The 17,245-nt window shown below is 41.4% G+C and overlaps 2 protein-coding genes across 2 annotated transcripts in view; both read right to left on the reverse strand.

The window, feature by feature from the left end:
- Window positions 1–9,255, reverse strand: part of rab33bb (RAB33B, member RAS oncogene family b) — a 14,961-nt gene extending 5,706 nt beyond the window's left edge. The window contains exon 1 of the mRNA XM_016517152.1: window positions 8,870–9,255. Within this exon, the coding sequence (XP_016372638.1) occupies window positions 8,870–9,085 (216 nt within the window). The 5' untranslated portion in view covers window positions 9,086–9,255. The remainder of the gene's footprint in view (window positions 1–8,869) is intronic.
- A 309-nt stretch (window positions 9,256–9,564) lies between these two features.
- LOC107712022 (N-alpha-acetyltransferase 15, NatA auxiliary subunit) overlaps window positions 9,565–17,245 on the reverse strand; it is a 28,286-nt gene continuing 20,605 nt past the window's right edge. Inside the window, exons 6-20 of the mRNA XM_016517145.1 lie at window positions 16,801–16,954; window positions 16,495–16,614; window positions 16,302–16,397; window positions 16,120–16,226; window positions 15,964–16,036; window positions 14,518–14,687; window positions 14,188–14,340; window positions 13,976–14,104; window positions 13,667–13,880; window positions 12,683–12,876; window positions 12,406–12,514; window positions 12,144–12,242; window positions 11,838–11,981; window positions 11,641–11,738; window positions 9,565–10,587 (exon numbers count right to left, since the gene is read on the reverse strand). Of these exons, the coding sequence (XP_016372631.1) occupies window positions 10,387–10,587; window positions 11,641–11,738; window positions 11,838–11,981; window positions 12,144–12,242; window positions 12,406–12,514; window positions 12,683–12,876; window positions 13,667–13,880; window positions 13,976–14,104; window positions 14,188–14,340; window positions 14,518–14,687; window positions 15,964–16,036; window positions 16,120–16,226; window positions 16,302–16,397; window positions 16,495–16,614; window positions 16,801–16,954 (2,061 nt within the window). The 3' untranslated portion in view covers window positions 9,565–10,386. The remainder of the gene's footprint in view (window positions 10,588–11,640; window positions 11,739–11,837; window positions 11,982–12,143; window positions 12,243–12,405; window positions 12,515–12,682; window positions 12,877–13,666; window positions 13,881–13,975; window positions 14,105–14,187; window positions 14,341–14,517; window positions 14,688–15,963; window positions 16,037–16,119; window positions 16,227–16,301; window positions 16,398–16,494; window positions 16,615–16,800; window positions 16,955–17,245) is intronic.

The raw sequence follows: 17,245 nt of genomic DNA on the forward strand, positions 1-17,245 counted from the left end.
GCTAGAGGCTGAGAAATCCGCACGAGATCATGAGCTGCAGGTGGAGCGGTTGAGATTGGTAAAGGAAGGGAAAATGTTGTCAGAGGTTGGGGAGAGAGGTTTAAGTTTATCTGGAGGGTTTGACTTGGCCAGTAATTTAAGGCTGCTTCCCAAATTTAATGAACATGACCCTGATGTTTTTTTTTCTTTATTCGAGACTTTGTCCGCATAAAGAAATTGGCCGATGTCTATCCGAATTGTCATGCTTCAAGCGGTGATTACAGGCAAGGCACAGGAGGCATATGCAGCGCTCACGATGGAGGACAGAAAAGATTATGACAAGGTAAAAGTAGCTATTCTGAAGGCCTACGAACTGGTTCCTGAAGCCTATCGCCAGCGATTTCGAAGCTGGAGAAAAGGTGATCGGCAAACACACTCTGAGGTGGTAAGGGATCTGGTTTCTTATTTTGATCGTTGGTGTGTTGCGTCCGCTGTTGATGATTTTGAAAAGTTGCGTGATTTGATCATTTTAGAACAATTTTAAAATATTGTGCCAAACTCTGAGAGTAAAATACCAATTAAAATCTTGAGAGATACAGGCTCATCAGAATCCTTCATTCTTGAATCTGCTCTGCCTTTTTCTGAGGTATCGAGTGAAGGGAGGAGTGTTTTGATTAGAGGAATTGGATTAAACACTCTTTCTGTTCCTCTGCATAGAGTACACCTGACTTCTGACCTGATCTGTGGAGAAGTATCCATGGGAGTTCGTCCGTCTTTGCCAGTTGATGGGGTTACTGTCATCCTGGGCAATAATTTGGCTGGAGGTATGGTATGGCGAGATGTGATTCCACCTCCTGAGGTGGTGTCTATTCCAGTCACGGAGAACTCCGACATTCTGCATCAAAATTTTCCTGAAGTATTTACAGCTTGTGCTGTGACTCGTGCAAGGAGTCATGAGATGTCATTTGAGAGGAAAGATGAAGTGTTAAAATTTGTTGTGCCTGGTTTATCTACCCTTTCGCCTATTTCTTATAGGGAGTTGGTAGATGCACAGCAGAAAGACCCTGAGATGCAGAGGTTGTTTGATGCTGTTATTCCGTTTCAGGAGGTAAGAAGTGCTGTTAGTGGATATTTTATCCAAGATGAGATGCTTCTAAGGAAGTACGTCTCTTGTAAAAAGGATTTGTTGGACGAGTGTATAATTCAAGTGGTGTTGCCGAAACAATTTCAAGACGTAGTATTACAACATGCACATGGTGAAATTGCAGGTGATTTAGGAGTAAAAAAGACCTATGACCGAATTTTACGACAATTTTATTGGCCCCGTTTGAAAAAGGACTTTTCGTCTTTCTTCAGAACGTGTCACACTTGTCAGGTAACTGGGAAGCCAAATCAGTCGTTGAAACCAGTGCTGCTGCTAGGGAAGTACAGCAAGAGAGTTTGGGATTTAGCCCAAATGATCTAGTTTTCGGTCATCGCGTACGTGGACCTCTTTCTGTTTTGCGTGAGGGATTAGGTGAGGAAGATCCTCCGCAAAATTTGGTAAAGTATGTGAATGGTTTTCGTAGACGTTTGTTTTTGGCCAGATTGAGTGCACAGAAGAATCTTGCTGTTGCGCAAGAGAAAATGAAGAAGCACTATGATAAGCATGCTGAGGGTCGTGTCTTTACACCAGGTGATCAGGTGTTAATTTTGTTACCGTCTTCTGGATCTCCTTTTTGTGCTAAGTTTACTGGGCCATATACCGTTCTTCGGAAATTGTCTGATGAAAATTATCAAGTTGCAACCCCAGATCGGCGAAAATCTAAGCAGTGTTTCCATGTAAATTTGATTAAAGCTTATTGTTCTCGAAATTCTGAAATCCAACCAATGAAATCAGTTGCTACTGCTTCTTTTGAGTCTTGTCAACTTTCTGCTGAGGGAAGAGAAGATATGGTTGTTAATGAGGACATAGCTGTCCCTGAAGATTGTGTTTTGCTTCCTCGATTAAAGAATTCAGAGACTCTTGAGAATTTAGATGCTCTGTTTTCACATTTGACAGAGGTGCAAAATAAAGAACTAACCCAATTGTTATGGGAGTTTCCTGGCTTGTTCTCAGATGTACCTACTCGTACTCATCTGATACAGCATGATGTTGATGTGGGAGACGCACAACCTATTCGTCAGCGTTTTTATAGGGCTCCAGTTAGTAAGAGGAGAGTATTGGAATCTGAGATTCAATATATGATTGAGAACGGAATAGCTGTTCCGTCGTGTTCAAGTTGGGCTTCACCTTGCTTGTTAGTGAGGAAATCAGATTCGACTTATAGATTTTGCACTGATTATCGCAAGCTAAACGCCATCACTAAGCCCGATGCTTTTCCACTTCCTCGAATGGAGGATTGTGTAGATCAGGTGGGTACAGCTAATTTTGTGAGCAAGCTAGATCTTCTTAAGGGATATTGGCAAGTGCCGTTAACTCCTAGAGCTAGAGAAGTAACCTAATTTATTACATCCTCTGGATTATACTCTTACTCTGTTATGAGTTTTGGTTTACGAAATGCACCTACCACCTCCCAGAGATTGATGAATCGAGTGGTGTTTGGGCTGGAGGGGTGTGCAGTGTATTTGGATGATGTTATTGTTTTCAGCGAGACCTGGGAACAACATTTAGTTCGTCTGCAAGCTCTTTTAGCTCGGTTGGCTGAGGCATGTCTTACAGTTAACTTGGCTAAGTGTGAGTTTGCCAAGGCTACAGTAAGATATCTGGGAAAAGAGGTTGGCCAAGGCAAAGTACGGCCAGTTCAGGCCAAAGTTTTGGCCATTCAGCAGTTTCCTCCTCCGTCCACCAAAAGAGAACTCATGCGTTTTTTGGGGATGGTTGGTTATTACCAGGGTTTCTGTTTTAATTTTTCAACCGTGGTTTCTCCGCTGACTGATTTGCTTAAGAGCTCAGTGAAATTTGATTGGAGTGACAATTGTCAGAGTGCTTTTGAAAATGTTAAGCTGTTGTTGTCCACTGCTCCTGTTCTAGCTGCCCCGAGGCTGGATATGCCATTTAAATTACAGGTGGATGCCAGCCAGATTGGTGCTGGAGCTGTTCTATTACAGACAGGGGAGGATGGATTGGACTATCCCGTAAGTTTCTTTTCTCGTAAGTTCAATATTTTATCAGAGAAATTATTCAGTGATTGAGAAAGAGGCTTTATCTTTAATCTGGGCACTTCAGTTTTTTGACGTGTATGTGGGGGGAGGAATGCCCGTAGAGGTGTATTCTGATCACAATCCCTTAACATTTTTGCATTCTTTACAGTCGCCGAGTCAGCGCTTAATGCGTTGGATTCTCTTTTTACAGCCTTATAATTTGATTGTTAAACCAATTAAAGGATCGGATAACGTAGTGGCAGATGCGCTGTCACATGTTCCTGATCTGATCAATTAAGTACAATGGTTGTTCAGTTGTTTCTGTTTTTCCGTGCTCTTTTGTCGCCTTAATTTGCTTTCAGGATCCAGATTGCTGGTGGCAAGGTGGGCAGTGTGGGAGAATGGAGAGAATTGTGAGAATCATGGGTGTACTGTGACCAGAGGTTGTATAACAACATGTATAGAAATGTATGATTTCTAAGTTTTGGTTATGGTGGTGGTTCTTTTTTATCCGGTTTGGGAACGGATCTCTTTTAAAGGGGTGTGTGTGACGGTTCCAGCAAGTAAACTGTTATTTCTGAGTTACAGGTGATTTGGCTGAGGGGAGCGGTTGCACACCTGAAGGTAATCATGGCACTCTATAAAAGACTGGGACAGAGATGGCGTGGCGTGAGCGTGGGCTGGGCTTGTGCGGAGCTTGAGCTGTCTTTGTTTGCTCCGTATCTTGGGTTACACATGAGGCTACCGGAGGACTGATGAGATGTGAGAAATAAGGGAGATCGCCGCCGTCGTTGATCCATCTCCTTTGGGGATGGTTGTTGTTCTTGAAGGATCCATGGACTGTGTTTGGTTGGATTACTGTCTTTCATACTTGTTACACACTTACATGTATCTGCTGACACACTGACTACCATTTATATTGACATTCTACATTGTTCTGTTTTATATGGACAAATAAATTAACTTAATAATTAGCTGTGGTGTGTGGTGACTCCCTTATTTTGTTGCGATCCAGAAAGAGATTATTCAGTGATTGAGAAAGAGGCTTTATCTTTAATCTGGGCACTTCAGTTTTTTGACGTGTATGTGGGGGGAGGAATGCCCGTAGAGGTGTATTCTGATCACAATCCCTTAACATTTTTGCATTCTTTATAGTCGCCGAGTCAGTGCTTAATGCATTGGATTCTCTTTTTACAGCCTTATAATTTGATTGTTAAACACATTAAAGGATCGGATAAAGTAGTGGCAGGGGCGTTGTCCCAGCTCCCTGAATATTCAGTGTCTGCACGTCCCCTCAGGGCATCCGGCCCCTTCAATATTGGCTAAAAGTCCACGTCCCGTCCCACGCGTAGCGCCTGGGCCGCGTTTATTTCAGGGTAACCTATCGCTGTGTCAAAGCTGTGGCCCCTTGGACAACTCCCTGCCTGTTTCTGTCAGGCGTGCAGTTGATCCGGTTTGGGAACGGATCTCTTTTAAAGGGGTGTGTGTGACGGTTCCAGCAAGTAAACTGTTATTTCTGAGTTACAGGTGATTTGGCTGAGGGGAGTGGTTGCACACCTGAAGGTAATCATGGCACTCTATAAAAGACTGGGACAGAGATGGCGTGGCGTGAGCGTGGGCTGGGCTTGTGCGGAGCTTGAGCTGTCTTTGTTTGCTCCGTATCTTGGGTTACACATGAGGCTACCGGAGGACTGATGAGATGTGAGAAATAAGGGAGATCGCCGCCGTCGTTGATCCATCTCCTTTGGGGATGGTTGTTGTTCTTGGAGGATCCATGGACTGTGTTTGGTTGGATTACTGTCTTTCATACTTGTTACACACTTACATGTATCTGCTGACACACTGACTACCATTTATATTGACATTCTACATTGTTCTGTTTTATATGGACAAATAAATTAACTTAATAATTAGCTGTGGTGTGTGGTGACTCCCTTATTTTGTTGCGATCCAGAAAGAGATCGTAACAGCTCCCTGAATATTCAGTGTCTGCACGTCCCCTCAGGGCATCCGGCCCCTTCAATATTGGCTAAAAGTCCACGTCCCGTCCCACGCGTAGCGCCTGGGCCGCGTTTATTTCAGGGTAACCTATCGCTGTGTCAAAGCTGTGGCCCCTTGGACAACTCCCTGCCTGTTTCTGTCAGGCGTGAATTTGGGAACGACCTACAGAAGGAAGGTGGTCATGACGGGCACCTCCAGCTCGGGCTGGGGCGAGGGCAATCCGGCGTACTGCTCCTGGTCGACCCACGAGCGACGCCTACATATCAACTGCCTCAAAATGATGGCTGTTTGCTGGCCCTGAAAACCTTCCTGCCAGCCTTAAAGGGGCACCACGACCTGGTCCACTCGGACAACACGGCTGTGGTAGCCTATATCAACCGCCAAGGCAGCCTCAGGTCACGTCCTCTTCACAGGATGACTCGACGTCTCCTGCTTTGGGCACAGAGAGAACTCCTCTCACTACGAGCGTTTCATGTGCCAGGCAGACTGAAACAGGGAGCAGATATGTTGTCAAGGGACAATGTAGCTCCAGGGGAATGGAGGCTACATCCCCAGACGGGTCAGTTTTCGGCAGGGCAAGTGGTCGACCTCTTTGCCTCCGACGACAACTATCACTGCCCAACCTATTTTTCAAGAGAGCGGGATGCTCTGGCCCACGATTGGCCCAACACCCATCTGTATGCCTTCCCTCCGATCGCCCTGCTACCACAGGTTATCAGGCGAGTCAGGGACACAAAGTGCTCTCTCCTCCTCGTGGCCCCTCTCTGGAGGAACCAAGTCTGGTTTCCGGAGATGATCCAACTGCTATCTGCAGCACCGTGGTCCTGCAATACCCCTGAGGAGAGACCTTCTCTCGCAGGCGCAGGGCAAGATTTGGCATCCCCAGCTGGAAGTGTGGAACCTTCATGTCTGGCCACTCGACGGGAGTCCAGTCAACTCCCAGCGAGAGTCACTAATACCATTTTAGAGGCTAGAGCTCAGTCTACAAGGTGCCTCTATGCCCTTAAGTGGTCAGTCTTCAGTGACTGGTGTTCAGCACGGAACAAGGATCCGGTATCATCTGACGTGTCCCACGTGCTAACCTTTTTGCAGGAGCTGCTGGATAAGGGGCGCACCCCTTTCACGCTCAAAGTCTATGTGGCAGCCATCGCGGCAAATCATTCTCTCGAGGCTGGACGGACAATTGGCAGGAACGACTTGGTCATTAAGTTTCTTAGAGGTGCTTGGCGGTTAAACCGTCCTTGCCCTAGGATGGTGCCAGTATGGGACTTGTCTATAGTCCTGAGAGCTCTCAAGAGCTCCCCCAAACAGCCGGCTTAAGGGTCATGACACTCAAAACCGCTCTGCTTTTGGCCCTGGCGTCAGTCAAGCGAGTAGGGAACTTGCAAGACCTGTCTGTCAGTGCTTCCTGTCTTGAGTTTGGACCCAACAACTGTAAAGTCGTTCTTCAACTGCACAGCAGTTATGTAACGAAGGTGCTCTCAACTCCGTTTAGAGCCCAGGGGCCTGATGTATAAACGTTGCGTATGCACAAAATGGGCATGGAAATGTGCGTACACAATTTTCCACGCACATATCGGGATTTATAAAAAATAAACAATGCGTAAATATGTGCGCACCGTACGGACACTCTAGACCAGTGATGGGCAAACTTGGCCCTTCCAGGCCACTAATGACAGTAGAACTGTTCACAGGCGTCGCACACAGACAGTAGCCCAATGATAACCCCTTTCGTGCTCTCCCCAATATTGGGACAACCACCATATTTAAAAGATAGAATTTGAAGGAAACTGAAAGATATGCGTGTTTTATTTTCAAAATGTTTTGTTATTGACGCGTTGAGTCAGACAGCTACACTGCAAAAAAATAAGGCCTATCACTTTCCATAAAAATATAGGCTATAAACATTCTAAAATATATGTTTACCTTTTAGGCAAATTTCATAAATTAGAATAGTGATGTCTCAAAACGCATTTATAGTCCATATCTCATATTTTCCTAATGTGTTGTAGGCTACCCTTAACTGCGTTAAACATGGTGTCACGTGGATGGAAATATGCATGGAAATGATATGCAGATGACGTTATGCATATTAAAACTAGGCGTTGTAAGCTCAGGCTTATGGAGCCCTCGCTGAGTGTTCCTGGGCTGAACTCGCAAAGCAGGCTAAGTTCTGCATCTGCATATAGCACGGCGCTACTGTCAAACGACAATGCAACGGGAGTTACCTTTCGATAGGGAACGCTCCAGTTACTCACGTAATCTCGGTTCCCTGAGATAAGGGAACGAGCGTTGCGCAAATGGCTGTGCTACAGCTACACACGAATCGATGGCTGTCGCTTCAGTCGTATGGTTCTGATGAGATGGCGCTCCGAGCCGACTTATATGGCGGTTGGCTCCGCCCCTTCTGGCAGGCTCGAGCACCATTGGTTTGTGCAGCTACACAAACGTTAACCAATCAGGCTTCAGTAATAGAGTAAACAGGAGTTTCCCCAAGCAGTCGTCAAACGACAACGCAACGCTTTCCCTTATCTCAGGGAACCGAGGTTACGCGAGTACCCGGAGCGTTATATGTACCTGACCTGAGGGTATTTAAATGAAGTTTATTAGGGTTTTTAATATATGTGACCCTGGACCACAAAACCAGTCATAAGTAGCACGGCTATATTTTTCTTTTATGCCAAAAATCATTAGGATATTAAGTAAAGACCACATTCCATAAAGATATTTTGTAAATTTCCTACCGTAAATATACCAAAACGTAATTTTTGATTAGTAATATGCATAGCTAAGAACTTCATTTGGACAAATTTAAAGGCGATTTTCTCACTATTTTGATTTTTTTGCAGATATTCAAATAGTTGTATTTCGGCCTAATTTTGTCCGATCCGAACAAACCATACATCAATGGAAAGCTTATTTATTCAGCTTGCAGATGATGTATAAATCTCAATTTCAAAAATTGACCCTTATGACTGGTTTTGTGGTCCAGGGTCACATATATACATAAATACTGCAAGGCAAATTCAGTTGTGGACAAATGTGAATTCATATAAGAGGAACACATATGCATACATAAGATGTTTACACAAGACCAACAACACGGTTCTGCACTGATTTTGCAGAAGCAGAAAATGGCAATGTCCTGGTCAAATCTAGACATTCTTAAAATGAGCATGACCTAATGTAAATGGTTAAGCAGCAGTCTAATTCCTCATTTTGAAGATCAAAAAAGATCTTAACAATGCTGTGAAATCCCACGTTTTGCTCTTGTTCCGTAATGGAATTCACAAGCAGTAAATCTACCTACCACTTAAAAATTAAAGCAGAAGTAAAGAAAAATTTACATCAGCTATTGAATAGACAACAGGTTCGATAAATCTAATTCAGTTCACGGATAAATCAACAATTCATGTAGAGAAATGCATTCATTTAAACGATGGATAAACCGATGGTAAGAGAATTTGTGATTCGGTTTATGGGTTGAAAAGTTAACCAACATGCATCAACATGTAGAACACTTTCCAGGCAAGGCATCTTGAGATTACGCAATTACTGCATGATATAAAAAAAACCGCTTAATCATCTTTTTCCCTTTAAATGAGCTGTTCGAAACAACCGATTCGTGATAAATGACTTGTCGCGTTTTTGCAAAAATTTTATTGCACTGCCTAAATTAGCTTTATGCATCCAAGCAACATTTTGTAACATGCTCAAAATATAAACATGTTTCTCAATAAACCAGAATGCCGTAAAGTACACTTACTTTAATTTTCTCGCCTTCTAAATCAAGAAGTTTCTCACGAAAATCCACCCCGATTGTAGCCTCCGTTCTGCTGGGAAATTGTCCGGTGCAGAAGCGGTGAGTCAAACAAGTCTTACCGACACCGGCATCTCCAATCACAATGATCTTACAGGTACGACACCGGCAGCGCACCGGGTTACCGTTCGATGAAGTGGAGCTCTCTAAAGACGAATCCATCTACCGTTCCAGTGTCGAAACAAACATGTGAAATGGATGTTAAAATGAGGCTAAAAGTTCAGAGCACTCCTCACATGCCCATGACTGATGGTTTCTGATTACAAGAACTTCCCCTTCAATAAGAGAAATCTGGACTCGTTTTCAAAACAACCCGTCATAAGATGTCAAAGCAGGTAATTAAAGTAAACGTGTGCTTTTTTGCAAATAATAAAAAACACAATTGTTTATTTTATGCATGAATTCATGTATGCAAGTATGCATACAATAAAAAGGGGTAAGAACCGTTTTTAAAAAGAGAAGTCTGACATCCAGCTTGGACAGAAACCAAAACAGCCCACAGTTATTTCATATCCCTCTTCAGTAGATAAAACGGTTTCTCGTGTAAAATTGTAAACAAGTGAGGCAAAGTATGCTTTGAAATGCTGATGAAATGCTTTGAAGAGTTTTAAAGACTACCAAAGTCAATGTGAAAAAACAGTGATGTGCATGGACTGGTGCAAAATGTGTGCTCTCACTGTTTGATTTTTTTATTACAAAAAAATCTATCATACAACAAACTCTTCTTTGAACACTGTAACCCATTTGGATCAAACAGAGTGATAGAATGAGGTAAAATGAAGGAGAAAGGAGGAAAAAGGTTTTCTTTTGTCAACTTCACAGGCTCTTGATCACAGTTTACTGTTGTTTGTTGGATACAGCCTCTTCCAGCTCCAATATATGCAAAAAGGAACCTCTACACATGCTGCTTCCCCATTATGACATCACTCCCTGTCCACACCCAATCTTTCCCCTAAACGTGTCCAATAATTCAGCTGCCTTTTCACACCAACTCAAAATAGATCTTTTGCACAACAAGCCACGCATCCTTTTATTTTTCATATAAATTACTCTTTAAAATAGGGGAAAGATGGGTTTTGAGTGCGCTTCTCTTGCTTGGTTTGTTGACTATGGGATTTGCTCTCGCCATTGCATAAAGTTTGCATTCAGACATACTGTATTTCAAAATGGGATGCATGTTTGGCTAGTTTTCAGTTAGAGAGTAGTCATCAGCAAGGTTAAAAAAGTAAAATGGGCATTTCATTCTCTTCCCCCCCCCCATGCCCCTCCTCTTCTTCCTCCACTCCAAAACACAGTCATTGTCTGTCAGTCCTCACTGCAATTTCTGGGGGTGTAGAAGATCGCAGGAAGTTCCTCACAGAATCGCAATAGTCAGTGGCAACCGTCTCGGGTGTTTGACAGTGGCAGTGCCGCACCGCTTCCCATTCCACCTCCTCCCTCAGTCCTTCACCCTCTTCGGATGTTCACATATCATTGGCCAGCTCCTCAGATTCTGTGGAGACGTCTCCATTGACCGCAATCTTCATGTTTTCCTCGTAGCCTGGGGGCATGAAGGCCAGTGTATAGGGGTAGATCTTATGACACTCCGCTCGGTATAACTCGGCCGTTTCCTTAGCCTCTCCAAGGCCGCCATCACGCAGGCTTTCCAAAACCTCTGTACAGATCTGCAAAAATAAAGTAGTAATATATTATAAGCATGTAATACACCAGGGTTACCCAATTGGGGGTTAATAAGTTGCATAACTGCAGGGGGTTCATAAGTTGATGAAAAGCTAATAATTAATTAAACAATGTATAATTAAAATAAAGAAATGCCTCTGCTTCCTGGTAATTCACTCACCCCCATGTCATCCAAGATATTCATATCTTTCTTTCTTCAGTCGAAAAGAAATGAAGGTTTTTTAGGAAAACATTCCAGGATTTTTCTCCATAGTGGACTTCAATGGCGGCCAATGGGTTGAAGGTCCAAATTGCACTTTCAATGCAGCTTCAAAGGGGTCTACGTGATCCCAGCTGAGGAATAAGGGTCTAATCTAGTGAAACGATTGGCCATTTTCTAAAACAAAATAAAAACTTATATAATTTTTAACCATAAATGCTCATCTTGCAGTAGCTTGACCTCACGCATTATGTAGTCATGTTAGAAAGGTCACACATGATGTAGGCGGAAGTACCGACCCAGTGTTTACAAAGTCAAACGCCCTTTACAAAAAAGGTAAAACAACGATGTTGGACGATTTTGAAGTTGGAGAAAATGAGATGGACTTTGTCGCCCTAGCCTACCTTTCTGAACCAAAGTACACACAGACGAAGAACTAACCGTGCGTGGCTTTTCCACCGTGATTACGTAATACATGAAGTTGCACATGCACTTTGCAGAGCTAGTGCAAGACAATCATTTGTAGTTAGAAAGTATATAATTTTTATTCTTTTAAGAAAATGACCGATCGTTTGACCCTTATTTCTCGGTTGGGATCGTGTAGAGCCATTTGAAGCTGCATTGAAACTGCAATTTGGACCTTCAACCTGTTGGCCGCCATTGAAGTCCACTATATGGAGGAAAATCCTGGAATGTTTTCCTCAAAATCCTTAATTTCTTTTCAACTGAAGACAGACAGACATGAACATCTTGGATGACATGGGGGTGAGTGAATTATCAGGAAATTTTTATTCTGTAAGTGAACTAATCCTTTAAAGTCCTGTAGCCCATTATGTACCTGGATGTTTCTGTTGTTCAGTGATTCATCAAGTGCTATAGCCAGTTCCACCGCTTTCTTCTGTGTTGAAGGGTCTAAGTAGAACATCATTTTGGCAGCTGTAAAGGAAGAAAACAAGTGAAATTGAAAATTGAACATGAAAAATAAGCAAGTTTTTAAAAAAAGCTGAGTGCATATAAAGTGTTGAGTATGTGCACCTGCTACTCGATGAGGGATGGAATTGAAGTGCTTGGTGAGGAACGCCTGGTTGAAGCTCTTAGCATTACTTTCCCCAAACAGCCTGGAGATTTCCTGCTTGAGAACCATGCTGACCGATTCTGCTAGGTCTTTACTTTCAGACACTGTCAGCCAATCAATAGCAACACATTACTAAACAAACTTTACAATACAACCAATCACAACACATTGAGGTGAATATGGTGTCAAAAGCAACAAATAAGACAGAGACCAATTGATATAAAAACTACTAAACTAAGAGCAAGAGGCAACCTGGGTTCACTCACCTCCTTTAAAGAAGCGCACTAAACACTGGTGAAGCCAAGGGTGGTCCGGGTCTATTGCATAGGCCCTCTTCACTGACTGTAGCATTAACAGGAATTTTTCTATGAGGAAATTGAGGACAAAGAACATTTAAAAAATGCATCTATTCAAGTCGCGATGGAACGGAAGTCGCAACGGAAAATTTCTTTCATACATCCAAGAGAAACATTATCAAAAAAGAAAAACTATTATTAGACTGTACAAATGGAGATGTAAAGCATATACCTTTCCTAAAGTAGATCTCAAAGGCCAGAAGGTGTGTGTCTATCTTATTCTTCACCAGGTTTTTCAAGGGTGTCAAAAACTTTACAGCTTCATCTAATGGGTTCTCAACCTTAAAAATGAAAGAGAAAGAGAAACATTTTTGTCCAAGCACAATAAAAGTCTTTGAGTTTCTTCCAATTTCCCTTTGGGTTCCTACTAAAGAGACGAATTGTTTAGAAGCCTTTTAGATAAAGAATTCCCCACTTTCACAAACATTACTCTTAAAACAAACACACACCCTGGCGAGTTTCTCTGGTATAAGTTCCTCTTTAGGTCCACCGATCTCTTCGTCATCATCCTCTTTTTTCTTTTTCTGGTTCTTTAACTGTTTCTCTTTCTCTGCATTCTTTTTTTCTTCCTCCAGCTGTGCTTTCTTCTGTGCTCTCCGTTGCTTATTCCTTAACTTCTTCAGTTCTTTGTCAGTCAGGTTCCCTGTTTGGAAAACAGAAGCAACATTAAGCACACTTTAAACATATACAGACTTGCTTCAGTGTATGGAAGCCCATTTCTGGCATGGAATAAAAAAAATGTAATTACAACTTTTTCCTCCTCCGCACAATTTAGACTCGTTTTCTCGCAATTGAAAATACCTTTTTCTCAGAACTGTGAAAAATGCAAAAACTCTTTACATCTCAAAATCTGACTTTGTTTCTTTGAATACTGAGTCTACATCTTGCAATTCTGTTTTGTTTAGTGCTGTCAAACGATTGATTGCGATTAATCGCATTCCAGGATAAAAGTTTGTGTTTGCATAATATGTGTGTGTTGTGTATATTTATTATGTATATATAGACATATATAATATATAAATTGAAAATATTTACATGTCTATATTTATATTCATATATTTTCTATTATAAATAAATATATTTAATACATAAAAATAAAATTTTTCTGAAATATATACATGCATGTTTGTGTATTTACATATACATAATAAAGTACTAAAAAAAGTACACATACATATATTATGTAAACAAAAACTTTTATTTTGGATGCGATTAATCGCGATTAATCGTTTGACAGCACTAGTTTTGTTGTTTCCACCACAGAACAAAAAATAAAGTTAATTGCGTCTTGTTTGTCTCACTATTCTGACTTTTCTCCCCCTCACAATTCTACAAGGAAAAAAAGTCAAAACTGTGAGGGGTAAGAGTCGCAAATACCTTTATTTTTTTATTCCATGACAGAAACTGTTTTCTAAAGATTTATGCCATATTACCAGTATCAGCCTGTAGCTCCTTGCTGTCATCCGTTAGCGGGTTGTCATGCAGGTTGAGGTAGATTAGGATGGCGGTTTGTGAGGCTTTGAAGTAGAATGGGTGCATACGTAACACGTCCTCCAGTTTAAGCAGGTCCACATAGGAACGCAGCGTCATCTTCCGCATGCAATATGTATGGAAGTCAAACTGGTCATCTGTTATCTCTACAAAGTGCTGTAATAAACGAATGTGAGAAGGAAGTAGTCAGATGAGGAGGTAAAAGCAACACACAAATACCATAATATATTGACAAAGCAAAGACGACTAACCCTTTCAATCTCATGGCATTTTTTGAGTGCTTCTCCATATTTCTTCATGGATTTATAGGCCAGAGCACATTCAGTCTGGAACCACATGCACTGCATCTCATTCAGATTCTCTACCGCGGACGCTCCCTCCTGAGAGAGAGGAACAAAGCGGTTACACACAAAACACCTATGAGAAGATTAGGTACTCAAAAGTGCGCACACAGTTCCCTTACCCTTGTGAATTTGGCACACATTTCCTCAGCCTCCTTAATCAGACCTGCTTTAAGCAGGTACTTGGCGCATTTGGAGTTAATAAAACGGTCTGCTGTGTCCAGGGCCTGAGCTTCATCCATCCAACGAGCTGCTTCCCGGATATTCCCAGCATGCTGAGTGAGGAAATACAAACGGGACCCAATGGAGCCAGGATATGACAATAAAATCACCGAACCCAGCTAATTATTCTAATTTTCTTTTAATTACGTCGTTGCAATCATCGTTTTAATTAGCATACTGCAATTTGAATAAATCTGCAAAATAGTAATTGTGTGCAATGCATTTTGTACCTTGTATATCTTGGCTTTAATGAGGAAGAGCTCTATCAGTGTAGGTGTGCTCTCAATGGCAGCGTTGATGTATTCGAGAGCCATGGTGTGCTGGCGGATCTGATCATAGTGCTGAGCCAGGAAATACTGAACCCAGAGTAACGTAGTGGGCGGCTCCTCCTTGCCATCATCTATATGTGAACATCAAAAGAACCAAACAGGTAATGCTAATCCACTGATACACATTAGACGGCTCACCACAGCATTAAAAGCATCATATTAATTTCTCCATAATGTCCACTTATAATGTTTGCTTCTTTGCACTAATGTAGTTTTATACAAGCATTTTCCACCCTCATCCTCTTAGATTTAAATAGCCTGTTTTTTCAGTAGTGTGCCTTTAAACCTTACATCTTTCTTTGATTAATAATTATAATTAAATTATATATAAAAAATAAAATCCAATTGTTATTATTATTAATAATAATAGGAGATGGATAGATAGATATATATGCATGCATTATAAAAAAACAATACTTTGTAAATAAGAACAGTTTATAAAAGTGTTCTTCAATATCATCTTGGCAAAGTCTGCATTATGTTGATTTAAACTGTAAAAACCAGTCTGATATAAATCAGGGAGCTTGATAATACAAATTTTAGCTGCTAAATTCTCATTTTGGGATCCTTCTGAAGGATATACAGAGCAGAAGGTGCTACACACTGCCAGGAACAACAAATGGTCTGGCAAAATGTCTACATATTTATTTCTACATTTTACATATTTTTGTGCACAAAGAAAACAAAAATAATGACTTTATTCAACAATTTCTTCTCTTCCGTGTCAGTCTCCACCGTGCATTCACAAGAGTACCACAACGCATGCGTATGGTGCTGATGACGCAGGAACCTGCATTCTGGCATCATGGTACTGTCTTGAATGCACATCGAATTCTGACATGAAAGAGAAGAAATTGCTGAATAAAGTAGTTATTTTTGTTTTCTTTGCACATAAAAAGTATTCTCGTAGCTTCATAAAATTACAGTTGAAGCACTGATGTCACATGGACTATTTTTACGATGTTGTTACTACCTTTCTGTGTCTTGAACGTGTCAAGTTGCATTGCTGTCTATGCAGGGTCAGAAAGCTCTCGGATTTCATCACAAATATCGTAATTTGTGTTCCGAAGATGAACGAAGGTCTTACAGGGTTGGAACGACATGAGGGTGAGTAATTAATGACAGAAATTTCATTTTTTGGGTGAACTAACCCTTTAACTCTTTTTCACATAAATGTGGGTGTTCACATAGTTACAACTGCTCCGACAATATTTCAATACAGTATTTTTGCACTAGAGAAAGTTTTGTGCAAGTTATAGTGCAGATTGACATTTTATTTTATTTTCAAAAATTTGATTGCTCATATGACCCAATACTTTAAATTGTTTTAAAAAAAAAAAAACATACCGTTTGGGCTGAACATTCGACAGCTCCGTAATGACGTTTCAAAACCAACAACTAATTCTTCAATTATTGAGACCTGCAATTAAAACAAAATGTGAAAAACACATTTGGATGTAAACCCTAGTTGGCATGTTCTCTGTGATTAGATTCTGTCCTCACCTTCTCTTTGTCCTGATAGAGAGATCTGAGTGTGGTGAAGACAGGAGGACAGCCCTTACTGAAGTTCATCCTTAAATATCTATCCAGACACTCCCGAAACTTATCTCCTGAACAATACAGAAACAATTTCACTCAACATACTGATGAAGCTGATGTATTAGACCAGAGGAAGAACTGCCTACCAGACAGGAAGCTGAGTGGTAATCTGCGAGGTACGAGGCCTTTAGGGTATTTCTCCCAGGCCTCCTCATAGATCTTCAGCTTCTCTTCTGTACTTGCTAAAAAACACCAGAATTGCTGTGTTTTGTTAAACTCTCACTAGTTCGTGTATAAGATGAGATAAAAATATGCAGACAAATAATTTTTCATGTGTACCAGGCTTGAGGGCTCTTTCCAGGCCATGGTAATAAGACCAGTTTTCAGGATTTCTCTCCTGTAGTCGTCTGTACACATCTGCCGCCTCCTCAAACCGTTCCAGATTCAACAGCAGCTCCCCTACACATCCACAACACGAGGAGTGAAAATAAAAAGAGAGAATTTTCCATAGGGCACCACAAACAGGAAGTCAATCTGCTAGACAAGCAAAATGTGAATAGGAAACACTGCATAATGGACAAAATAATATAAAAGCAGAAGAAAAAAATTAGGAAAAACTTGGAAGAAAGAGGTGCACTGATGTACCTTTGGTTTCCTCCACGGCCAGTTTATCACAGATCTGTTTCTCGTAGGTGGTGAGATGCTCCAGAGCTTCTCTCAAGAGTCCCGCCTCCCTCAAGACCTCATTCTGATACAGCAGCAGCTCACTGTATTCATAATCCACCTTGTCAGGGGACGTCTGAAAAATCAAACATTCCTAAACATTATAAAAAACAAATACAGAAAGGTTTTATTGCGTAAACTAATTCCACTATATAACAGTTAGGAATCTTTTATTTAGCCTGCCGACTTGTAGTTTCCCTTTGTGCTAGAAACCAATAAGAGGAAGTAAGCGTCTTATCTTGGACGCCACAACAAACGCATGCCATTGTGTTGCCTGTTGACCTGGAGTGGCAGTTTGACGTCTTCACAATACCTCATTAGCCACTCCTGTACCCCGCTGCCCCTGTTCTTTCAAATCTATTCCAAG

Source organism: Sinocyclocheilus rhinocerous, unplaced genomic scaffold (genome assembly GCF_001515625.1).
Source record: "Sinocyclocheilus rhinocerous isolate Xijiao unplaced genomic scaffold, SAMN03320098_v1.1 scaffold658, whole genome shotgun sequence".
Classification (NCBI taxonomy): Eukaryota; Metazoa; Chordata; class Actinopteri; order Cypriniformes; family Cyprinidae; genus Sinocyclocheilus; species Sinocyclocheilus rhinocerous.